Genomic DNA, 27157 nt, shown 5'->3' with positions numbered 1-27157 from the left:
TTTCTCTGCACATGAGCAGCTTTGGAGTGAGGATGAAACTCTGACGCCTGAATGCTGAGAAGTTTCACTGTGATGAACTCAGAGTCCACTGGACCCTGAACTCTGCATCAGTCTGAGTCTCTGTGACTCCATGAAGCTGATCAGGGGATGGTTTTATTGAGTCAGACTCTAAACCTGGACGCTTGAGCTGGTTTGGAGTTGTTACAGTTGGAGTAAAGAGCAGGTTGAGAAACGATAGGGGCTCACATCGTGTCACTTCTGAGAAACTCTGAGAGCATTGAGCGAAGCAGCATCCATCCCCTTGTCAGAGGCTCAGAGAGGAGGTTTCTCTGGTACTTGAAGCTGGTTCAGTCTCAGCGCTGGAAGCAGAGGAAGGTCGGGATGGTCCCAGTCCAGCAGAGCGATGTTGGCTCGTTAGCGCAGCTGGCTCTGGACGCGCTGCAGCGGCGGCCCGGGGAAGCTGTTTCCAAAATGGCAGCTGTCCACGTGGAAGAAAGGATTGGACAATATGTTCTGTGTGCAGCAGCACAGGGCTCAACACATTTAGACCTGTTTATAAACACATATACTGTATACTGTGTGTATATACGTTTGTTTACATCTGGATGTCTCCTATTGTTTGGGTTTACAGCAGACGATAATATTTTAAACTTTGCTCTCAGGGACAGACAGAGTGGGTCTAAGAGGGACGGGCTTATATCACAGTTGACTCCTGTTTTTTTGTATTTCTACAATAACAAATGAAGATGAAATAGTAAATAGTTTTTGTTTTATTTTGGTTACATTTTACAACCTACTTAAAGTTAGCTTTGTGCTAATTATGAGTACTAGAATAGAACAGAACTTTATTTGTCATTGCAACATGTACAACAAAATTTCAAAAATTAAAAAATAACTAAATAATATTAATAAAAGTAAATAATAAAAAACGATAAAATGAATAAAAATATAATATTAATAAGATAATAATAATAATTAAAAAGAATAAAAATAATAATAATAATAATAATAATGATAATAATAATAATAATAATAATAATTATTATTATTATTATTATTATTATTATTATTATTATTATTATTATTATTATTAAAAATAATGAATAAAATAATAATAATAATAATTAAAAATAATAAATAAAATAATGATAATAATTAAAAATAATAGATAAAATAATGATAATAATTAAAATAAAAATAATGAAAATAAAAATGATAAAAATAACCAATTAAAACTGAAAATTACTGCTGGGTATAAATAAAGTAATATAAGTAGGGATAAGTATGAATGAGTGATCCAGGCCTTATTTTAAGAAATCAGTACTCTTGAAAACTGCCGATACCAGCAGCTGATACTCGAGGCCAAGAAATCTTATGTGGACTTAGTCCTCCTTGTCAATAGATGGCGCTACATTGCTGCTTGACACCAGCACAAATGTGCTTCAGCTCCTGTTCAGACAACATGAACGAGACAGGGGAAGTTAACTCTTAAACTGTTTTATTTTACTTTTCAGTTTATTTTAAAAAAAATCACTTAAACTCTGAAAGTTCTTTGTTTCATTTTTTTCTTTTGTTAATTTATTAAACAAAAATCATAAAATCAGAGAGAGTTTTACGTGTATTTTTTTTGCATAAATATTTCGCACATTTTTTTTTTTTTTTTTTTTTTTTTTTTTTGAACCTATTGTTTTTCAATGCAAGCTTTCACACCAGCAACTTTTGTTTTGCTGAGTAAAATTGTGGCTTTTATTATTTTGGACCCAGGTCGATGTTTTCAAGGTTTATGCTTGCGACAAGTACACATCCAACCAATCAAAATGCTCATTGTTGACACGTCACATACCAAAACATTCAATATTGATTGTGTTCATGTCTCAGCGCCTGGTTCTTTACGACAAAAGACATAAAAACTACAAAGATAACATTTACAGAGACATCGTTTGGAGGAGAATAGCTGCGGAGATTGAATATGACGCAATTTCGTGCCGTTTATTCGCGTCCCCGTTGGTGTCAGAGTGACTGTGCTGTCATTAATCAAAATGATCTGTCACTGTTAATTAAAATCTTATGCATCAAAAGTATCAGTGGTATTGGTGCGTACCTCAGTGGGAGTACTTGTACTGGTATCAGTCTGGAAAACAGTGGTATGGAGCATCCCTAGTAAGAAGCTAAAGTTGTGATGTAAAGATAGGACAAATGAGCTAAAACGTGTTTTTCACCTTCAAATATGACGACAGCAAAACAACCTGTTGTCAGTAAAGGTGCAAATTTGTCCAGAAACAGTGATGATGATAAGTTTTTCAGATTTCTCTTAATGCAAATCTGGAAAACAGCTGTTACGTACAGCATGATTAGGATTTAGCTTCCCACTTTTAACGTAATGTAACATATGAGAGAATTCACACTTTATGGAAAGCAGCCATGCATCCAGTTTGGTGCTGTTTGCTCAGACTAGAGACACAGCTGTAAGTCTGAGTGTACAGAGTCTGTAACTCAAACAGCATCTTCACACACACACACTTTGTTCTGCTACAAAACACCAAACACACCGTGCATGGCTGATTCTCGCTCAGACTTTAAAGGAGGCTGCTCGACTCCGATGGCACCGGTTTGATGCTGCGCATGCTCCCCGAGCATGAGACATTACACATTCACACACATCAGTTAAAAGTCATTATGCTCCTCTTTCGCTCTCACAAACACACATCCGCCGTGTACACAAGCGCATCAGCAAATTAGCTGAATAAAGAGCCTCTTTTTGCCTTTTGCTTTCGAGTGGCTAATTAGCCATCAGAGCCCGCTGCGTGGAGAGAGGGAGATCCATCAAGAGGTAGAGCTTCAAAGAACAGTTTATAGAAGCCAAAGCACTTTAATTAGGACCTATTTGTACCAGAAAGTGGAGAGAAAAACATCATTTGAAGCCAAAAGCTGTAGAAGGTTGGGGGAATAAACACAGTCTAATGCACACACAGATAAAGAGAGACAGAAGCAAACTGAAGGGATTAGACTGGAGCAGAGACCTGATACAGGAACACTAATCACAGACTGGATCCAGAGTCAGAAACGCTAATCACAGACTGGTTCTAATGTCTGGAACACCATTCATAGACTGGATCCAGTGTCAGGAACACCAATCACAGACTGGATCCAGAGTCGGGAACACCAATAACAGACTGGATCCAGAGTCAGGAACGTCAATCAGACTGGATCCAGAGTCAGGAACACCAATCACAGACCGGATCCAGAGTCAGGAACACCAATCACAGACTGGATCCAGAGTCAGAAACACCAATCACAGACTAGATCCAGTGTCAGGAACACCAATCACAGACTGGATCAAGAGTCAGGAACACCAATCACAGACCGGATCCAGAGTCAGGAACACCAATCACAGACTGGATCAAGAGTCAGGAACACCAATCACAGACTGGATCTAATGTCTGGAACACCAATCACAGACTGGATCCAGTGTCTGGAACACCAATCACAGACTGGATCCAGTGTCAGGAACACCAATCTGGATCCAGATTGTTCCTGACTCTGGATCCAGAGTCAGGAAAACCAATCACAGACTGGATCCAGTGTCAGGAACACCAATCACAGACTGGATCCAGAGTCAGGAACACCAATCACAGACAAGTTGCAGGAGATCAAAGGCAAGGAAAGGCAAGGCAAGTTTATTTGTAGAGCACAATTCATACACAAGGCAATTCAAAGTGCTTTACAGCTAACATAAAATGAAATCACAATGGGCAAAATAAAATTATTGCATAAAATCACATCATAAAACATTAAAAATGATTAATTAAATTAGAAGAGGAGACTAGAGTTGGCCAAATTACCTAAAAAGAGTAATTAGTTATATTTTTTGTTTCCCTTCCGAAAAAGTAACTGAATTAGGAAGTATTCATTTCAATCCTTTTTGAAAAACTTTTTTGGCCTCTTTTTGCTCTTGTTTTGGTCACAACACAATTTAAGGGATCACAATGAGCTTCTGTTCTGGAGGACTTAAAATAAGGAAGTTACTGAATCTTTCTTCTTCTGCAGTAAACAGCAGATGTAAAAAGTTACTTACTACCTTGTTACCTTGTACCTTGTTGTTGGGCTATAGTTACTCTTTACTTTCCCCAAAAAGTAATTGAATTAATAATGGAATTACTCTTTTATTATTGTAATTAGTTACACAGGAAAGTAATTCTTGTGTTACTTTTTTGAAAAGTCATCTCTGATATTTTTTCCAAGTCAGAACAAGTCGGCTACTTGTGCCTTACATTCAAACCTAGAAAAGCATCCCCCCCTCTCCCTGGAGTTGGTTTGATCCAAAAACGCTGCATGAGATCCTCTCTGACTGAGGTTACACAGACACACACAGGTAGCTGTGTGATATTGGTTTTGAAAAGTTGACTTTAGCATCAGCTCCTTGTTAAAGACGTGTCAACATGATTGTTCTCATCATTTCTTGTGTGCCTGACGCTTTTTCCCATGTTTTAACCCCAGCTCCTCTCTCAGATTCATAGTAACGCGTTGTGGTCTGAAACAGGAACCTCCAGCAGGCGAGATGTTTGACTGTTCAGCAGCTCGTGGAGCAGTTTTTATGTGCACCTGACATTTGCGTCACATGATTCCCTCCATGAATCCCTGCTGGCGGAGCTGCTGCTTCTTCATCTGTCTGTCTGACGCTGCACACGTCTTAATCTTTAAGAGCTGGTTGAAAAAAAAGCTCATTTTATGGAGAAACTCATGAATAAGGATGAGCAGGGAATCATTTCTGGGTAAAGTAGAGTGCAGTGAGGGTGATTGTCACAATAATTTGTCTCTTTTTCAAATGTTTTATGGCTCAGTGTATGGTTTGTTTTTATCACAATGAACAGAATTTGATTCGTCTTTTTTCTGTCAGTGTGATAACAAGGGGAGCCAGTGATAGCATGCATTCATTTTTAGGTAATATCACCCTTTGTTTATTGAATAACCTCCAAACTAGCTAAAGGAGGAAGCTGTTGGAGGCTCAGATGTTCCTTTCCTCTGATTTTATTCTGAAATTTTCCATCAGTGAGTCTCGGACCGACGTTGAAAGGCCTGAATGAATCCCTCACCACGTTTCATCTGCTCAACAGAGAGCCGTGGATGTTTCCCGTGTTGTTCACTTGGCCGCTGATGTGGCAATAACCACATGTGAAGTAGATCATTATAGGAAGTGTCACTTCACTGAATCACGTAAATTGCTTAATTTCACTGTTGTTCTAATGGAAATGTGGGTAATGGTGGCATAGCTGTGTGCATGCAAACACAGACGGGGCATCTCCTGCTGAAACCACTTCAGCGTGTTTGCTGAGCTCCGTCCTCGATGATCTTTTGTCTGTCAAAAGCTCTTAGCGCTTCCATCCAGAGCCCTCTGCTCTCTGCATTCATTATTAATGGACCTCAGCAGGCTGAGGAGACACACACACACACACACACACACAGAGCACACAGAGAGGGAGGGAGAGAAACAGGACCTGCACGTCACTGGAAGCTATTTTAGACCAGATATTAAATCAAACACTCCAGAAAGAAAAGGGGTAAAAACACAGAGAGCAGGGGGAGACATGAGGACGAGACGTTTCTGGAAAGATTTCAGTAACGTGAAATATATTCACACAGGAACAGTTTGACAAATATGTACAAATAAAGAATCCCTAAATGATTATTAAAAGCAGTGCTCAGACCTTCATTCCAGCAAGGACACTGGTTTAAACCTTAAAGAAGGGGTACTTTTTTTTTTTAGTTTGACCTCCCCACGTTCTCTCCATGTTTGGTCATAACCTCGGCCCCAAACCGACTTTTCCATTAGATATACAAAGTAAAAACTGGATTCAAGACCTAGTTACCTGAGATTGGATGAAGAAGACACATTTAATAACTGACTGTCAGCCAGAAATCACTGACACATTCGACTGAGGGTCACCAGTTAGCATGGTCGCTATTAGCCCCAAAACACCGGTATCTCTGCAACAGTCAGAATTCAGTAAAGGTTGACACCGTGGTGTAGTATGGTTTCTAACTGACCACGGAACAACTGAACATTTTTATGCTATCAGCTCTACTATAGACTTTAAATAAGGCTAAATGAAAGGAGCTAAACGTTGCTTCTGTTGACATCAACAGTAAGTTGGTCTATATAGAGTTTTAAGATCTGCACGTGTCCAGTCTGAACATTCTGCATTGTCACTTTAAAGTTAAGTATAAATTTAAGTTGATTAAAATTGACTGAGGTTTTGAAACGTTTCCTCACATATGTCACAATTTTGACCCAATCTCTCAAAAAACAAGATATTTTGTAGTAAATTTTGTCAGAAATCCATCCATGTCATTTTAAAGCTGTACCACTTTTACTTTTTGGTCTAGAGGCCCAAAAGCGGCAGCTTGTGTGGAGCTGGATACTCCTCTCCCATTCATTCTAATAGGGAGAGCTGAAACGGCTTCTTTGGGGTTCACCGACTTTGAGGACTCATCATTCAAAAACCATTTGAGAAACAACAAATTCCTGAATCAGTTTTGTAAAACATGGCCTACTCTGTCATCTGAGCAAATTTCAAGCCAATACCATTAATGGCCTGGGAGAAGATCACTTTTGAAAAAGGCCCCAAAATGTGGCAGAATTTTATTTTGAAAGGCAAATTGCGGGCTTCCTGTTTAGATAGCTCAGAGGTGTCAGTGTATGAGTTGTGGGTCTCAGTGAGATGAACATTTTAATGCTGGTTTGATCTCAGTATGACATACCTACTGCTATTAAGAGCCATTTTAGTGTGCCTAGAAGAGGACATTTTGGTATGTTGGGGATCAATTTTTGTATTATATTGAATTTCTGGCTGAATTTGACAGTTTTGTACTTTAGTGGAGTAAAAACAAAGTTATGACATCTTTCAGTTTCTAAAGTACTTCATAAGTCTGGAAACACTTGTGGTGAATGAATCCAATATTCAGACTAATACAGTCGTATCATCCAGGCACAATAAACCCAACACTATTTATTTATTACGTTAAGTGATTGGATGTGACTTTTTTGGGCTCATTGTGTCTTTGTGTGACTGAAGCTTCATAAATCCTTATAAACGAGCTTTTTCCCTCCTATGAATGAATGTTTCCCCACGTCTCAAAGTGAAGTGATACAAACTGATTATTTTGGTGCTTCAGAGCATCATTAGCCTCCAGAATCTGAGCATGAAGCTGCGTTCTGATTGGACGTCCCTCTGCAGCAGACTCCTGGACTCTGTGTGACCCCTGTCCTTAAGCCGTTGTGTTCCCGCCGTCTCGTAGCGTTGACTTTTTGTCAGTGCAGCAGATTCTCTCGGTTCACTGTCTCATTGTTTGAGATGATAATTCAACAGAAGAGTGTCGAAATGCTGTTTTTAAAGGAGAGGAGTGTGTGTGAGAGTGTGTGTGTGTTTTGGATGTGACCTTTCTCCATATGGTGTGGGACTGAGCAGGGGGACAGGAGGTGAGCCCTGCACATGCTATCAGTCTGAGTTGTTAGCCAGCAGCCTCACACACTCACACACTCACACACACACTCACACACACGCTGCAGGCCCTACATGTCATTGTTACCTGATATTCATGGTGTGTAGGAGAAACACACCAAGGAGAAGGTCATTCATGTGATGTCAGAGGCGGTGCGTTCGCTGCCAGCCGTGGGTTTGATAGCCGCGCCGCCTCGGGCTTTCTCTACCCTCTGCCCCCCCTCCTCGCTGCCCACCTCCCACAATCCTCAGCATCCGTCCAGCCCCCGCCAGGAGACACGCAGACCTTTCTATTTTAGATTTCTAGTCCAAGTGGAAACGAGGCTTCAGCTTTTCTGACAGGAATCATGAACAGAGACGACGTTAGCTCACATTCATGCTGCTTTCGTTAGCGTTAGCTGTTGATTAATCCTGTAAGGTAACTCTGGGTCATCGCTTTGTGTCTTTGTTAAAGGAAAACTCTCACCTGCTCACGCTCCACTCCAGATAATCTGATGTCTGTTTCATAATCTCCAGTTTCCGTTTCCAGACGCTTTAGCGCCGCCTGAATTAATTACAGCAGAGATTTAATAGCCTCCTTCTCCATGCTTGACTTGATATTGTATTACACGCAGCAGTCGCTGACAGGAATACCAATGCTAACAAATCACAGCAACAATCAAAGCCCAAGGTCTCCTCACAGCGCTCCTATCAGCTTTCCAAAAGACTTTGTGACTTGGCGTCATCGTTGCTTTTGTGCATACATGCGTCTCTTTTTCAAGTTTCCTCATGAAGCAGTGTAACCCCTGCAGAAATAACTTTGATTTATGTTCATATGCAAATCAGCATCCTTAAGGAAAACAGACATTCTTTTAAAGAGGAGAAGAAAAGGGGAGACGGAGGGAAAGAGGGGGAAGTTCAGCTTATCATCACTCAACAGATGTTCAGACGAAATGTGTTGGTTTGTCTGTCTCGCAAAGCTCCAGCGCTGGCCCGTGTGAATGAACCGCGCCGACCAGCTGCAGCTGAGGATGAATTCTATAGTGGCTGTAATTTGCTCCGATGGCAGAGGTGGAGGGAGCCAGGGGATCAGGATGAGACCTGTCAGCTGCCAAAGGCCTTTGGAAACAGAGGAAATTCATTTTCCGAGTAGGTACAGTGCGGGCAGTGTGCTGCAGCGCGGAGCAGGAGCCAGGTCGCTGCTCGGAAAGTGCTGAGTGCACCGTTCTGACGCTGTGGCCTCCACCTCCTCGCTGCATCCAGAAACAAACACCACAAAAACAGCCTCAGCGCTGGGTTTAGTCCAAGTTTGAGGGACTGGTTTTGATACCTCAAAGTTTTCGGCGTTTGCTTGTTTTCCCCGTTGGATGAAAAACAGGAATTCAATAAAACAAGTGTTGCAGGTGTTTGGGATCAAAGCCGCCGTCGGATCGACTAAACGGTGTCATGTCAGCCTCTGAAGTGCAGCTTGTTGTTCAGGCGAGAGGATTCAGGCAACACGAGAAACATAAAAGTCAAGAGAGGAGCGGCATCGCCTCTAAGGTTGGAGAAGTAGGTTAGTGACTTGACCGTGTTTGGCGCCGAGCCCTGCAGGTAATGTGGCAGGTGCCCTTGACCAAAGAGGCGGCGGACCAACAACTGTGGTGATGCTGCTTCGCTGCCAAAGTCTGGCGCCGTCTATTAGCAGAAAAAAGGCCCAGATGTCCCTGTTATCTCTGCAGAAAGGTGGAATAAACAATTACAGAGACAGCCCCTTATTTCCTCTCCTTATCTCCTTATCTCCTTTCCTTCACCTCTGTTGTTTCCTCTGACTTTCCTTCCCTCCTCCTATCTTGCGATGTAACCTCCACGGCTGGTTGATTTGGGTGAACAGAGAGAAACAGGCGAGGCTTCCACAGTTCAGGGCTCCAGAGAGCTCGCCCAGGCAGGAGCAATCAATCACAGAGTAAATCCTTCTTCTCTCAGGACCGCCGCGTGCCAGGTGACATGGTCAACAGCTGCAGAGGAGTGTGAGCCTGCGCCGGGTTTATGGGCTTAGATACACTCATACAGAGAGGGGATGAAGGGTCTGATGTTTAGGGGAGATCTAGGATTGACCAATGACCAGGGACGGGAACCAAAAACCGGATCAGAAATGTTTCAACCCATTGATATTGTTACCCTTTATTGCTTAATGATTCCCTTATCAATTCTGTACATTATGCCAGAGCTGTCAGACCTTCTGTCGACTGGTGCTGCAGCTAGCTTAGCTTAGCAGTTAGATAATGTTTCCAGAAAACTCTGATTCAGGATTTTCTGCTCGAAGTTTGACCGAAGAATTAAACTAACAAATGTTATTGCATTTAATGATTTAAAATAAATAAAGTTTAATAAATAAATAAATAATAATAATAAATCATAAATAAATATTCATATAATAAATAATTAATAAAAATAATTGAATAATAAATAAATAAATAAATAAATAAATAAATAATATATAAATAATAAATAAATAAATAACTAAATAAATAAAGTTTGACTTGACTAATGCGCTTTTTCTGTGAGCTGCTGTGACAAAAAAAAAAAAAGAGAATATTCTATTCTATTCAATTCTATTCTACTCTATGCTATTCTACAAAGAAATGAACATTACTCTGTCACAGGAGATTCCTGTTCAACACATTCATCATGATATAAAACTCCTTACTTACCAAAAACTATATCAACAAAATAGCGCTAGCTAGATGCTGTCATATATGGGAAATTGTATTGATATGCTAGCAGTTAGCATACATCTTTGTAAATGATACGGAGAAAAGTTACGTGCAGGCTCATGGCTGGCTTTATAACTACAGCATGGTTTCAAACTTCTTGTAGCCTAGCTATGAACAAAATAGCACTAGCATGATGCTAACATGTATGGGGAATTGCATTGATAGGCTCGCGGTTAGCATACCTCAGTATAACTTTACAATTTTTCTTTGTCAAAATACTAAAAGCTTAATGTGCAGGCTCATAGCTACGGCAAGGACGACTTAAACAACTGCTATAACCACTTTGAGTCACTAGATGGCCTACTTCAGTCAATAACCCACAATGATAGTATTATTATTTTTTTTATTTATTTATTTTATTTTTCTTATTTCTATTTACATCCAGATATATCCAGATCAAGTGACCAATTTCACATTTATTCACTTGTAAACTCAATAAAATGTTGTTGACTTAGAAAAACCTGTAAAGCTACTTCACAGGAAAATTGTACGGGAGGAATTGATAAAGAATCGGATCGTTAGCAGAATTGATAAGCATACTGGTATCAATAAAATTTGATCAAAACCCATCCCTACCAGTGATTGCTTGACTTTCCATTCAGATTTCCCATCATGCTTTTTCACTCCATTTGTTTTTGTTGCATTTCCTACAAATCCGTCGCTGAGATGCTCTATCTTTTTCCATAAAGATTCCCTGTTGTGTTTTTTATTTTGAGCTGTTGAGTAGCTGCCCATTGTGTTTCATGTGGGTCTTGTTTGTCAAGAGGTGAGGGTCAAACTAAAAGCTTGACTTGGGGATCAGATGCCAAAAAGGTCTTGGAAAGTGCAACTTGCAGGCTGTGTGTTTTTCATTTCATCATAACTTTATCTGAAAAAAGCTGCTGAGAAAATCGATGGTTGTTTTTAGGGGTTTTTATAAGGTCACAAAAAGTCGTCATCTTCAGATCTAATGTGGCACCATGTTGCATCACATCAGAGACTCGGGCTCCGGTGCTTTAGCTTCTGCTAAATTTGGGGCTGGATTTTCTGACACCAACAGCTGATTTTAAGATGAAAACAAAGATAATGAGGCAGAAATTCAGGATGAAAAATGGTCGTAGAATGAAGGAGTCGATTTTGACCCTTTTGCTGTGAAGTGATCTTGAGTCTGACCGTCGTCTCTCTCTGCTCTGTTTCTTGCAGACTTGTCTCGAGCTGGAGCGGTATCTACAAACGGAGCCCAAGCGACTCTCAGAACTCTTCGACGAGGAGCTGGACTGCCTCTTAACGCCGGCCTTCATGCAGGGCGGCGACAGTGACGAGGACCTGATGGACCCCCTCCTCCCCAGCCTCCCCGACCAGCCCAGCCCGCCCCCCTTACTGGTTACCCTCCCTAAGGTCCAGGCCAAAATCCTCCACGTGCCCCATCCCGGCAAGACCCAAGCAGAGGCCGGGACTGAATCCCTCACGACGAAAGACAACGTCCTCGCAGGAGTCAGCGCCGCTCAGCTAAGTGCTGCCGTCACATCCCTAACACCGCCATCGTCGCCAGAGCTCGGCCGGCATCTCATCAAACCCACGCAAACGCTGACGGCGACGGCAGACGGTACGCTAACGCTCAAACTGGTGGCGAAGAAGGTGGGGTTAGGGGCGGCCAAGCTGGTGGCAGCACGGGTGCTACCGTCGCCGCCGAGCCGGGGAGGGGCGCTCAGTGACGGCGAGCAGGGCGGAGGAGGAAGTCTGGGAGGAGATGTACCGGAGAACAAGAAGAGAGTCCACCGGTGCCAGTTCAACGGCTGCAGGAAGGTTTACACCAAGAGCTCCCACCTGAAGGCGCATCAGAGGACTCACACAGGTCAGAGCACACACACACACACACACACACACACACACACACACACACACACACACACACACACACACACACACACTGCTTCTCATTTACATCATTCAAGGCTCAGGGTTTTGTCCAGTGCAGCGTCTGAAGAGATCGACTCGAGGCTATTTTTAGTCGTTTTATTTGGCGCGGAGAAAAAAGAAAAAACAACTTGTTCAGAAAATGTTGCTATCCAACATCTCTGATCTATTTCTCACAACTCTGTGTTGAAAAAGTCGTCGTTCTCGCCAGTTTAAGAAACATAAAGACCAACCGAGCGGTTTTAAAGCCAGACTCTGTGCCGGTCTTGGTTGTCCGGTTGAGTCGGATGACCTCCATCCCACTGAGCGACTCTTCCCCTGCCAAAGACCGGACTGCAGGCAAATGAGCGGTCTTGGACTGAAAGTGAAGCTGGCTGCAGCTCGGCTGGCAGAGCAGCAACAAGAAAAGAAAAAAATGATCGTCTGATGATGTCTGGCATCAAATACTCAAAACGCTGACCCCGTTCAGGTCCGTCGAGCTCGCCCAGAAACTTTGTGTCCAGGAGAAGTCGATGGCCGTAAACAGACGTGGCTGAAGCCTCTGCTCTGCTGACACACTTTAATTACAGACGATCGTCTGAAGCTCAGTGTGAGCGCGCTCAGAGCCAGAACAGTTAAAAACATGTCGGCGTCCTCGGACTCCTGCCAGCTCCGTGTTTATGTCACAAACTCTTACTTTAGTTTGTTCGGCTCAGCAGGAAACTCGTGAACCCACAGTTTGTCGACTCATGATGAGTTTATCTCCAGGAGGAACCTGCAAAGATCTCACTCTTCAGGGTTTTTCTCCCTTCATCCTCCTCCTCTTCCTCACTCTCTGTTCATCCTCCAGCGTTATTAATTTCCTCCAGCTCAGCGCCTGGAAACCGTGCCTCGGTAATTGCCTGATGATTGATAGAGTGGTCGTAAATGACATTGCGAATCCAGCCGTGTCGGCCGGGTTCTGACACGCGGCGCTGCCCGCTAACTACGCCTGCCCTCTCAGCGACCCTCGGTCAGAGCACACGCCACGCCGGCGTGACCGGGGGCGGTTTGCTGAGGGCTCTCCAACGGGGTGGTGTGTGGAGACAGAGCTGGAGACTGATATGATGAAGATAAAGATGTAAAATCTCTCTGTGCAAGTTATTTCTCATTACACGTGAAAAGACCTGCCCTTCAAAATAAAAGCATGGAGCAGCTTCAGCTTCGGATGTTATTGTCCCAGGTATACTGTGAAAACTGAAATCTAAGCTTTGTTTATGTCTTGTTTTTTAGTAAAAACTGACTTTTTATATTTGATTCATCAAGTTAGACAAACAGGAACTGACAAAAATGAATAATAGTTACAGTATTTGCAGTAAGTGCACAACATCTACATTTGTTTATAAATAACTGTTTGGTCTAGGGGTGGGGATTAATAAGTTTATACTTCATCTCACTCCTTTTCGGATATGTGACCTCATGTTCAAAATAAAAATTTCAAAAATAAAAAAAAAGTAATAAAGCAAATAATTCAAACAATGCAATACTAATAGTTACATAACATTGTTATGATTTTATTTTTTTATATTATATTTTTTTACTAGAATAGATTTTTTTGTTCATTTTGCATTGTGTAGGGCAATTTTTTCCAAAATTTTTCTTTTTTTAATTGTATTTTTTAAAGAAATTTTAGGTTCAAATATTCAAAGATAAATATTTTACCCCCAAAAAATAATTAATTATACTTATAATCTTAGGATAGTCCTTTCCCCCTTTCTATTTAAGTAAAATCTGCATGGCTGCTTATGCTAAAGAGTTAATTTATGTGAACTGTTCCTTTAAATAAAAAGTTAGATAAATACATTTTAGCCAGATTCACTCGACAAGTCCAGAAAAATGTCTTATTTATTTGTTTGTCTTAATGTAGGAAACGAAACAAATGTGTTTTTCTTAGCCCAACGGCAGATTTCAGATTTTAACTTTGTCTTTTATTTTGAAATAAGATTTTTTTCTGGACTCTTCAGCTAAATGTGGCTCAAATGAAATCTCATAAGATAATTTAAACTAAAAATAAGACGTTAACACTTGATTCGCTTTCAGTTTTTGCTGCCGCAGCCATATTTTGTTTACCTGGAGACCAAACGGACACAGGAAGTCATTTTGTCCTTGTCGTCTCAAGATTTTAAACCCTATTTTACACCCTATTTGAAATCAAATTTGTTAATTTGATAGGGTTGATGCAGTTTGACATATTTCACAACAAAGTATGAATATGATTTTGTCTGTTTATAGTGAGTGCTAATTCCCAGCTCGTGTCCCCTAGCTGAGCCTTTAAATAACTGGATCATGAAATGTGCATTTTCCAGCAATAAAAAAAATACAGTATAACAGTAAATTTAAAAACACATCAACTTAAAAAACAACAAATTCTCATTTCAAACAGGAAATTATCTCAAAGAAGCTTAATCCCTCTACCTGAGTGGTTGGATAACTTGGTCCGATTCGTTTCAGGTGATCGCTGTGTCTCTCCGTCTCTCATCCCTCCTGGTGCTGAGGTTGTGAGCGATAGTTAGACCAAATCATGAGGGATGGATTCACTTTTTTCAGACATAGTTAAGGGGAAAATGTGTCTAATGTTCCCGTCATTCACGCTGGAGATAGTTTGATTCACTCTTAAAGGGACAGTAACACAAAGACATGTGCGTTCTTTGGATGTCAGCAGCCAACAGGTCACCTGATTTGATGTATTGTCGTATATTAAAGTAAAGAAGTCAGACTCTGTCCCTTATCTGCACCTGCAGCCAGCATTAGCCAACGTTAGCCGCTTTAGCCGCAGCATCATTTACACTTCCTGTTCTGCTCCACGGCCTCCAGGAGTCGTCATCCCGCGTTAGCAGTTTCTGGGTGTTCACCAGGATTACTCTTCATCGCCCGCAGACCTCGCGCTGTATTAACTCCCTCAACCTCGGCGTCGTTAATCCGGCGTGTTACAGGCTTATATATGATCCCAGTGACCACATCATGGCTGTAAGAGCAGCATTACATCGCAGGGCAGCACCTCGCGTCGCCTGGGGACCCCGCTGCTGTAGCTTTATTATAAGTAATCCAGGCTGCAGCAGCTAGCTTCCTGTTAGCCTGGCCGCTAGCTGCAGTATCTGTAATCTTCTGGTGATTGTATAGTTGAGTCACGCCAAGCGAAGATGAGCTTTTAGAGGCTGGATCATTCACTGAGAGAGACAGGCCCCCCCGAAGCAATGCAACCTCTCTGCTCTGTGTGTGTGTGAGTGTGTGTGTGTGTGATATAAATGTGGAGGCGGCGTATTCCCTCCCGATGTGTTCACTACAAGCACAGCACTGTGGTTTAATTAGCTTAATCCTCTTTTTGGGTTATTATGACCATAAATCATTGAACATACATGTAGGGAGGGATTAGCGTAGCAGAGACTACGGGGAGGAGCGACCGCAGAAAGCCTGCACAACATCAATGCACTTACTGTCACAGAGAGCACACCAGAGGCCATTAGAAACATCATTACAGCGAGCTCTGTCAGGAGGATTCAGTGCATGTGCTGCAATTCCACATAACGTTGGCAATAATATGCCTCTGTTTGGATCCGCTGCCGTTTCCTGGAGCTGCAGCTCGCGTTTCAATTCAGGTTTATGTCCTGATACTGTACGAAAATGTTCAATTAGGGATGAGCTGCTGCTTTAATACATGCACAAATTAATTCAGCAAAGCTCCGTAGAACACTGTCGCAGAGTTTCTGTGCCTCCGCCAGCGTTTGCAGGGCTGTCTCTGTCACTCTCTTGGATCTGGTGGGATCTTTAAAAACAGTAATAATTGTATCATCCTTATTAGTGAAGCAGCCGTCCAAAAACAATTCACTTAACTACAGACTTGGCAGCTGAGGTTGCAGAATAGACGGGCAGTTTTGGAAGGAGTTTAGGAGTGTCTTTCAAATGTCCTAGCTGTACTTAATGAAATTTTGGAAGAGAGCGTTTACTCAGAGTGTGGGCGCCTCCCCAACAATAGCTAACGTGCCTCATCCACACACTTACAGACTGCACCAACAGCTTCAATGAAAGTCCGTGATTGACATCTGCATCCCCCGTTCACCGAGTATCCAAATCCAACCCATCGTGGTTTCAGGTTTTGGTGGCGTGACATTTCTCGGGGGCCGTGAGCGTGTCAACATGCTCAAGCAGCACCTGAAACGCCCGACAGTTCAGTGTTGTGTGACATTTAAATGTTCGCTCTGACATTTGAGGTTTGCAAACAAATATTTTACCTTTTGGAAGTCATGACTGATGCACGCAGTGATCCGTTTCGTTTGGATCAGACGGTTTAGAAATGCTAATGAACAGCATTTTCTGATAATGAGGTGTCACTTTAAGAGCTGTTTGTAGTTTTGTTTTAATCAGTTTCTCAAAGATTTGTTTAGTTTGAATATCTGTAATCATTAAAGGAAGTCAGACTTTACAAAGTTCGTAGTTTCTGGTGTTTTCTGACCTTTACAGCTGTTTTTAGATTCATAAATGAATTTAAAGCTCCACCAAGGAACCCTCTGTTCATGTTGACTTTGGTGCCCCCTGTGCATTTCTATTTTTCTTCCAGAGGGTGTTGATGATTAAAGACACTGACACTCAATAAAATCCTGTGTTAACATTTAGTTGAACTAAATCTTCATCCCATCTGTCAATAAAGCCTGCCACCGCTCTACTTCACCTCCTACAACATCAACAGCCCACCAACTTTCCATGCACCTGTGGCTAACCTCAAGTTTTACAGCCCTGGGAAGATAACTACATCTACAAAAAGACTCATCTGGAAGAAAATACAGATTTTAATTCTGTGAGGATGGATATATCTAACTTACAACTTGCCAGCTTAATATTTGTGCTTAATATGTGTAAGAGAAAAGCAAACGACAAAAATTGGTAAATGTATATAATCAATATATGTAATCAAATTCAAATATTATTTCAAAAAAATTTGAAAATGTTGCAAATTTATTAATATGTTTCAATTTCTGCTTTTAAAAAAACAAAGTTTTACATTCTTTATTTTAAACATTTTTGCAAATTTTGGAAATGTGAAAAAAAAAAAACATTTTTGAAAATTTTGTTAATGTCTGCAAATTTTTGAATTTTTAGTAAAATTTTTACAATTTTTTATTAGAATACAAAGTTTTACATAGTTTTACTTGAAACAATTTTGCAAATTTTTGAAATGCCAAATGAATAGTTTTTGAATTTTTTGTAAATGTCTGAATTTTTTTTTTTTTTAAATAAAAATTTTGGTTGTTTTTTCTTAATACAAAATTTTACACATTTTCATTTTAAACATTTTTTGAAAATTTTGGAAAAATCCAAAAAGATTATTTTTTTAATTTGATTGTTAATGTTTACAACTTTTGATCTTTTTTTTTTTTTTTTGATAGATTTTTTTCTTCTTTTTTTTATTTCAGAAATTTTGCAAATTTTTTAAATGATTATTTTTTGGTTATTTTCCATGCAAATTTATTTGAAATAAATAACCAAGACATCATATATTCAATTTCACAATTTCCAAAATAACTTTTCATTTGATTATTACTCACTAGATTTGAACTACGTATAGAAATTTAGACATTTTTATGTTTTGGGGTTTTTTTTTTTAAGATAAAGTTGATCTTGTTGGTTTTAGAATGACTTCAAGCCAGGTGAGCTGAGGAAAAGTGGCTCTTATCAAAGTAAAGGTTGCAGACCCCAGGTGTTTTGAGTCGTCAGACATGTTAAAGCTCCCTCAATCATCTGGTCTGACTCCTACCCCCTTGTAGCAGTCACAAACTTTAAATATAACTGCACAGAAATAGTCTGTAAAGTTCCTGAAGGTCTTGTTTGCTGTTGGAGGTCATGAAACTGTGTCACGGTTGGTTTCAGTCAGTCAAAGAAGCTGATAAAATCTCCTCACTGGAGCTTTAACACATGCATGTTTATAAATGAAGCAACACCTTCAGGCTGACGACTTCAGCTGCACTTTCAACCCCAACACCTTCCCAGCATGCACCTGCAGGCGTCTGCTCAGGAGGTTTAAGACATCGTCAGGACCAAGACGCTGACTCCTGATGGTCCTGTTAGCTAGAGCTAGAAGAGAAGCTGAACATGATTTAATGCTGAAGTCAGACGTCTTTGGTGTGAGGTTTGAGTGTGTGAGGGTGTTTCTTGGTGTTAGGGATAAAATAAAACCTGCACGGAGAAAGAGTCTGACTTTTAAAGAGACAGACTCCTCCTTCATCCTCAGCAGGTAACTCCTGCAGCTCCTGTTGGAAAACCCCCTGCTGTAACCCCAGACCCACACACACACACACACACACACACACACACACACACACACACACACACTCCACTCCTCGATACACCCACTGGATCCAACCTCCAACCTCCTCTCTCTCGTCTCCTTGCTCATTCGCTTTCGGTTGCCAAGCAACTGCATCACACTCTGCCATAATTGGTTGGTGGCTGCTTGATTGTCCATGCCTGTTAATCTCTCTCTCCCTCTCTCTCTCTCTCTCTCTCTCTCACACACACACACACACACACACACACAACCTCTTTCTCTCAGTTGCTAGGTGACTTTATCACGCATCCTTGCCTTGCTGTGCTATAATTGGCTGGCGTCATGGTTGCTGTGGCGTCAGGCCCGAGCTGGCCTTGCTTCATTCCTCCGACAGTGTGTGTGTGTGAGTGTGTGTTATAGCATCTATATGTGTGTGAGGGACTGTGTGTGTGTGTTTGAGGGGGGTCCTATTGAAGGAAGAGTGGGAGCTCCGGCCAATTACAGAAGACGGGTGTGAAACGGCCGCCTGTCTGGCACCTGCGGCCCCCACTCATACCCCGTATCACACACACACACACACATGCACACACACTCTTACAGACATGCAGGTTGAGAGTGTAGCATTTCTCCAGCAGGATAAGCTGCCAAGTGGTTTGCTATTGTATGTAGAAAATATTGGTGCTGTATTGAGTCCTGGGTGAGGAGGACTCTGAGGATGAGGAGGAGGATTTACGCTCGCTGATATCGCTGCTGTCGATTCACCTCAGAGGAAATCTGGTTTCCTTCAAGACCAGGAAGAGTCTAAGAACCAAACCCTTCAACCTTTAGCTGGAAAGTAGCTCAAATATTTCACATTTCTCTCTTTTTATGTGGATTTAAGAAACGTACAATCTTACAACAACTATTTTCTCATCACATTTATTTCCAAAGATGCAATTCAAACAAAATTTCTACCAGACATTGGTATAAACTCAAATAATCCATGAAGTCAGGTGACTGACTAGGCCGTTCTAACAGATTGATTTTCTTTTTCTGAAACCATTTGAGAGTCAACTTTGCCGTGTGCTTTGGATCGTTGTCCTGCTGGAAGGTCCAGCCACGTCTCATCTTCATCATCCTGGTGGATGGCAGCAGATTCAGATCAAGAATTTCCCCATACATGGCTCCATTCATTGCTCCGTCAGTTATATGAAGTTTGCCAACACCATGAGATGAGAAACAACCCCATGCCATGATGCTTCCACCTCCAAACTTCACTGTTGGTGTAGTGTTTTTTGGCTGATGTGCAGAGCCATTTCTCCTCCAAACATGGTCTGTAGTATGACAGCCCAAAAGTTCAGTTTTGGTCTCATCTGACCAGACAACATTCTCCCAGTATTCTACAGGCTTGTCAAGATGCTGTTTAGCAAACTTTAAACCAGCTTCAACATGCCTTTTCTTGAGGAATGGAGTCTTGCGGGCTGAGTGTCCATAGAGGCCATGGTGGTGGAGTGCATTGCCTATTGTTTTCTCTGTAACAATTGTACCTGCTGCCTCCAAGTCTTTCTGGAGCACTTTCAGGGTGGTCCTTGGCTGGTTGAGTCCTCTTCTGACTATCTTTCTGAGCAACAATCAGGTTGTGAATGTCTTCAGAGAGCTCTTTGCCTTTACCCATCATGAGGTGTGTGCTATTTAACTGCTTGGTGAAAAAACACCTTTTTTTATAGGACCATCAATTTGCTCTAGCCCAGCTGATGTTGGTTTGCACTAATTGGAAGTTCAAGTAATAATTACTGACAGATTTCAGGTGGTATGGTACATTTCCTTGCCAAAGTACACCTGAACGTTGTGATTTCTTTTCATGTGTGGATTATTTGAGTTAATACCAATGTCTGGGAGAAATTTTGTTTGAATTGCAGCTTTGGAAATAAATGTAGTGAGAAAAAAGTTGACACGTTCAATACTTATTGTCCCCACTGTATAACTAGTGCTACAAACATGTATAAAGTGAATTTTAAAGCATCAACTGTGAAGTTTCTACCTCATACCATGAAAATCACATTATTCACAGCGCAATAAGAAAGATCGACTGTGCTATAAACATCAATCACTGAGCAACGCACACTTCCACTGTATCAAATGTTTAATATTTGTCGTCCAAACACACAATCCAATCTGCATTATTCATTGTAAACAGTGTAATATACATCATCTGCCGCTCAGGGTGCAGTAATTACCGTGCTATCCTCACTATCTGCCATGCAATATGTATTAATCAGTGTGCACAATGCATTACCTGACGTGCAATCTGCATTGATCTCTGTGGACTTTTAATTATCCGTAGTGCAGATTGACTGACACGTGGTGAAATTCATGCACTAAAGGCGGGGAGCGTTCCATTTATTTTTCTGTGCTGTGTAAAAACAAGAAAGACATTTAACTGCAGAAAGTTTCCATGCTAATTGTTTTTATTTATTTTTTTTGTCAGCAGCCGATTCCTCTTTGTGAGCGTCCCTGCAGTGGTCACAGTGACAGCACCGAGTTCCTCCAGCTCCTCCCGGGGGTTCAGACTCACGCTGCTAGATTAAGTCCCTCAGATTGTTCCCTCCTGTGGTTCCCAACAATTCGGCCTCCCACTGAGGAAATGTCTCTAAAATTCTGCAGCGGGACGACGAAGAATAAAACAAAACAAAAAAAAAATCAGTGGATGCTCTCACTCTTCATCACTGGCTTCAAAAACCCTCTTCATCATCTGCATCTTCGTGATCCTTCCTGTCATCTCCTGAACCCGGTGGCCACTTTATCGTGTTATTTTATGATACAAAGCTTTAATGACCACGGTTAGAGCCCCTAACTGGCAATCAAGCTTACAACCCTGCATTACAACCCATTAGGCTTTTACGGTCTGTGCCAGTCTCCAACAGAGCGCACGATTAGTTTAACAATATGTACAGATATAAATCAGTGGATTTACAATAAATCAACCAATCAATCAAAATTTATTTATATAGCACTTTTCATACAAATAAAATGTAGCACAAAGTGCTTGACAAACAGACACGTGAATTGTGTGAACATAGATAAAAGACAATAATAAAGCACACTGCTGTACTCAGTACGTACTGAGGAAACGTCGTCTTAAAGGTTAAAAAATTCGGAAAAAAGTATAAAAATAAATATATCATAGAATAAAATTAGAAAATGATTTTTAAGAATTAAGAATAAAAAATACTTGAAATTAAGTTAAAATATACATTTGTATAAATAATGATAAATAAATGAATAAATAAATAAATAAATATAATAAATAATTAAATAAGTAATAATGATAAAAAAATAGAAAATAAATAAAAATAAATAATAAATAATAAATAATAAATAAATAAATAAATAAATAAATAAATAAATGAGGAATTAAACAGGAAAACTAGAGAATAAAATACGGAAAATATAAAAGATTTTAAAAAGAAAAGATTAAAAAAATAATAATAAGAAGACAAGATAAGATAATAAAAATAATTTTAAAAAAGTCGAAGTTTTGTCCTGGTTGAGTTGTAAAAACTTTTCTGCCATCCATATTTTAATATCTAAAATACAATTTAAAAAGGCATCGAGTGGCCCTGTGACATCAGGAGAGACGGCAACATAAAGTCGTGTGTCGTCAGCATAGCTGCGGAAATTGATGACGTGTCTCCTGATGACATCACCTAAAGGAAGCATGTAAATATTAAAAAGAGTAGGGCCTAGAACTGAACCTTGGGGAACACCACACGCAATGTCATAGCATTTTGAAGAGTGATCCCCAAGATTCACATAAAACTTTCTATCGCTAGGATAAGATTTAAACCAGTTAAAAAAAAAAAGTGCCAAAGATGCCAATAAAATCACGAAGTTTGTGGTTGACTGTATCAAACGCAGCGCAAAAACAATCTTTTCTAAAATTTTACTTGAGAATGGCAAATTGGATACAGGTCTAAAATCATCAGCTACTGCTGTATCTAAATGTCTCTTCTTCAGGAAAGGTTTTATGATTGAAGTTTTAAAAGCAGAGGGATATACGCCTGTCTGAAGAGAATAATTTAAAATTGTTAGAAAATCCTGTTTTAAAAAGTCATAAAAGGTTTTACAAAGAGATGCTGGGATGGGGTCTAAGTTTGTCAACCAGGACAAAACTTTCCAGTGTTTCCTCACTTAGAAACAAAGCTTCTGAAGGGTTAAAATTTAAAGGCTGAGAAAGCAAAAGGTTTGATTTGATAAAATCTATTTTATAAACTCCTGATATTAACACAGATGATTCATCCTAACAGTCTTATTTTCTGCTTCTGAACACCAGTTTGGTCGCCTCGAGCGCTTGATTCAACTCTGAAATATAAAACTGGTGGAGTTATATTTCAAAAATTTGGAGCCCGCTGTGACTCATGTTGGTTTTGATGGCAAAAGAGTGGTTGTTGACGTCTTTAATGCAAACTATTTGTTGATTAAGCGTGAGTTAGTTGCTAAAAAATGGGCAGAAACTCCATATTCATGATGCAGCTTTTTAGAAAAGGTGATAAAATTAGCCCTCAGTGGATGATAAAGGATAAAAACTCTGATATCCAACAACAAATCCTGAATTCTCCTCGAGCTGGAAGAGGAAGGTCTCTCTGATCCCTGTTGTGTAAATCAGCGAGCGACTGACTGCCGCAGATTTGACTGAAGAATTTGAATATGTAAATCCGTGGGAGAGCAGCTCATGATGTGGAATCCATTTAGTCTGAGAACAACTGCGTCACCTTGCAGTCACGTTGTATCAGCGGATGAAAGACGCCTCTGATCAAAGGGACACAGGAAGTGGAGGGAAATAAAGTGGAAGGGGGGCAGCATTCACAGTTGGATGTTTCTGTAGCACATCATCTTTTACCTGTCGTTGCATCACCTGTCTCTGAAAGCTGCTCTCGCCTCACATATTTGTCCACGAAGGGCGACTTGTACAGCCAGCCGTATTTGGAAAGGACGATTCAAAGGAGGTGAATTTAGGAAAATAACGTTAAAAAAAAAAGCAATTTGAGATTCTGTTCGAGTCCTGTGGGTAAACAGCGCGACAGTAAAGAAGGACGCTGACGTTCTTCTTTGTGTTTCCAAAACTACGCGACTCTTTCATCAAGAGCTGGAGAATATTTCATGAAAGTGACCCCGGACTTCTTTGACATGCAAATCTGCAGGAGCAGCCGCGATTGTCTGACACGTTTTCTGACGTTTAATCATTTCAGCAGCACAAAGACTTTGAAAGCTGCTTTCATGTTTACACTCCTGGAAGTGTGAGCTGCCTCTCAGATTTTGGTGAAGACTTACAGCTGTTTAAGTTCATGAAGTGTGAAGCCGTGACTGAAAATCCTGTGTGTGGTTCTGCTTTTCTTTGCTGCTGCTCTCCCTGCCTCAAGCTTTGGCATTCAAATTCAATACGTAGAAGTGCAGGGAGCTCCTGAAACAGATCTGTAATATTCCCAACATCTGTTTTTAAAAAAATGGACCTGGTGCTGAAGAGCTTAAAGTTGCTGTTCATCAAGAATCTGCTTGAGTCTGGCTGCAGAAAGACCTGAAACCATGTACACACCAAGACAAAAAAAACACAGAATTTTATGCAAACGTATTTACAGCCTGGTTCAAAAAACAGCTTCAGTCTCAATCGTTAATTTCTGTATCAGCACACACTGAAGGGGGGTAGAAAAAAATAACTTGACATTTTAGAAGATATTAGATATTTGTGTCTCTGATTGTCCAATCAGAGTCACAGCTCAGCTGATGACTGCCCTACAGCTGTTAGAGAAGAAGCTCAAAGCCTGAGTCATATCCAATATGGCTGCATCTGACGAGTGGCTTCGTTTCACTGTTTCAGGAACAGACAGGTGACATCACAGAGACTATGTCCATGTTTTATAAGGTCTATGGTAGCCTGAAACCTTAACTTCCATTAAAAAGTAAGTTGCGAATTTTTTTAAGAATTTTGAAATTTTAAAAATTTTGCAAAAAATTTTGAAGAAATAAACTTTTATAAAATGTGCCAAAATTTCCAAAAATAACAAATCTAAAAATGTTTAAATTTCAGAAATTTTCAAAAATTGTATGTTTAAAATAAAAATGCATTTTAAAAAGAATACTAAATTAAAAAAAGGAATTTCAATAATTTGCAGAATTTTCAGAAATTTCACATATCTGCAATAATTTTTTAAAAAGTATTTTTAATTTGAAAAATGTAAAAAAAAAAAATGTAAAAAAAAAAAAAAAAAAAAAAAAAAATTGCAAACACTTTGAAACAAAATTAACTTTTAAAAAATTTGCCAAAATTTGCTAATAAATAAATCTAAAAATTACTACATTTCAAAAAATTTCAAAATATTATGTATGGAAAAAAAAAAATATATATATACTAAATACTTAAAAGGGATTTAAATAATTTGCAGAATTTTCAGAATTTTCCCAAATATACAATTTCTTTAAAAAAGTCTTCTTTAAAAAAAAATATATCAAAAAAAATTTGAAAAAAGATTATTGAAATTCCACACATCTCAAAAAAAATTTAAAGCGTTATTGCAAGAGGTGATGCAGTTTTGTTCAACAAAATGTTAACGTAAAAAAAAGATAAATAAATATTTTAAGAACATTTTTTGAAAGCTACAGGGAGCCACTGCAAAGGAGTCAGGTTGCAGACCCTTGGTCTATGGGTTCGGTACCTAAATGCATCCTTGTGACTGTGAGGGAGTGAAAGAGTAGAAGATTTTCCATGCTGGACATGAACGCAGCATTGCAAGTTTTTATATTGAGAAATGAATATGTTAAATTGAAAGATTTAAGATTTATTATCAAATAACCTTATATTTGTTACCAAGTTAACACACAAAAGTACTGAAAATTGGTACTGTTGAGTACCGATTGCCAGGTACCAGGTATCGGTACCGTATCATTTCACATGTGAAAGGTGCCTATCCAAAATCACACGCAAATAATATAATATTTTAAACAAACTAGTCCCGAATGAATTGCCTTTTTGTCCCTTTCAGGACACCATTGCAAACCCTCTTCTCCCCCTGCAGCCAGACTTTCAGCCAAACGCTTTGTTTCCACATCGGTTCCACTTACGTTTGGATGGAGTGTGTTTGTGTTTGTCTCCTTAAGAAGATTGGTGTGTGTGCTGTGATGGCAAAGCAAGGGCTGCTGGGACATCTGGCTAACTGAGTGTAAGCTGCTGTATTACTCCCCATTAGGAGTCATTAAGACCCCAATTATAGTTACCACCCCCCAGTTCACCCACACACTCACACACACACATTCACACACACCAGGGGTCTGCAGTGCGGCTCAGACACATTTCTCTGTGAGTGTGTTGAGCAGAAAATGAAGTGTGTGTTTCTCTTTATTGATACTTTAAATATTGTAAAGTTAACGGCTCGGCCGGCGTTTCAGCAGAGGAGGGAAATTTCCCGCCTTATTAATTTGGATAAGGCTGCAGGGACTTCTCTCTTTTTATTTATCCTTTCATTATTTGTCGTTTGGACTCACGGCCTGCGTTAAAGCTGCAGATACCATAAACCCTCCACCTCTCGCATGAACGAACTCGATAAGTGACCACATTTATTTCCTCCCTCTGCAGCAGGCGGCTCCACTGCATCCTCACGCAACAAGTGAAGTCTGTGAGACAGGACGAGTCAGTGTTTCTGTCCCAGCCGCCGAGCGCAGACGGATTTATGACTTTAATTGACTCTCCAACACTTTCTCATATCACAGGAACACGCAGAGGACACACAGAGGAGCGTTTCTGCTGTAAACCCTCCTCCAGTCGTAAAGTTTGGGCTTATGAGATGATAAAACCTTTGTGCGGTGTCTTCATGTCTGAACTCTGCTAACTGGACCCCCCGGACAGTTTATTTTCTCACGCTGAACCCAGAGTGTGTGAGTTATACGTCTGAAATGAAATGAAGCGCTGCAGCTATACGCTCAAACCGGCTCATGAGGGAAGAAATGAGATTTCCTGAGGAAGACTGCGAGCAGCGGCAGCAGCAGCAGGGGGCCGTATTCAGGGAGGAATGACAAGTTTAGTCTGAAATAGAGGAAAACTGCAGCTGTGCAGAAACAAACACATTTACTCACAGTTTAAGGAGTAAATACTTCTTCGTTTCTGTCGCACTTTTCATCGTAAACCTGTTCACTTCACAAGACAAAGTGTAAAAACCAAAGAGTGAAAAGCTTTGTTCAAATGAAAGTCAATCACCGATCAGTATATGTCGTGTTACGATGAGTTGCGATGAACTCAGAGCCCTTCAAACTGTTGGGAAACAAACAGGAAGTTAAACTCTGTGTCATCATCTTAGAAACATGTTTCTGTCAGCAGACTTCTCAAACCCAGGACTGAACTTATAACAGGAGAAGCTGCAGAGTTTGAAACAGAGTCCTCATCCTGGTCCGTCCCCTCTGACCCACAAATCAATCCACGTCTGGCAGAGAGACGAGGTCTGACTCCTCTGAACTGTATGCACGCTGAATGAAGAGCACAGGGTTCAGAAACAGACTGTGAGAAGAGGAGAGAAGGAAAGGTGAGGTGAGGAGAGACTCAGTGTGATAAGGAGGTTAGGAAAGAAGACTCTGAGTACGAGAATAAGGTTAGTAAAGTAGAGTCTAGTGTAAGGAGGTTAGGAAAGGAGAGTTGCAATGTAAGAAGGGAGATAGGAAAGGAGGGTCTCAGTGTGAGAAGGAGGTTAGGAAAGGAGAGACTTGCTGTGAGAGGGAGGTTAGGAAAG

At 40.4% G+C, this 27157-nt stretch overlaps 1 protein-coding gene across 1 annotated transcript in view; it reads left to right on the top strand.

The window, feature by feature from the left end:
• Positions 1 to 27157, top strand: part of klf7b (Kruppel like factor 7b) — a 90579-nt gene that overhangs the window by 52418 nt on the left and 11004 nt on the right. Inside the window, exon 2 of the mRNA XM_074695511.1 lies at positions 11417 to 12068. Coding sequence (XP_074551612.1) covers positions 11417 to 12068 — 652 coding nt within the window. The remainder of the gene's footprint in view (positions 1 to 11416; positions 12069 to 27157) is intronic.

This window comes from Halichoeres trimaculatus, unplaced genomic scaffold (assembly GCF_033239565.1).
Source record: "Halichoeres trimaculatus isolate MK-OKI-2021-1 unplaced genomic scaffold, fHalTri1.1 fHalTri1_scaffold_19, whole genome shotgun sequence".
Lineage (NCBI taxonomy): Eukaryota > Metazoa > Chordata > Actinopteri > Labriformes > Labridae > Halichoeres > Halichoeres trimaculatus.
This window is presented reverse-complemented; position numbering and strand designations above follow the sequence as displayed.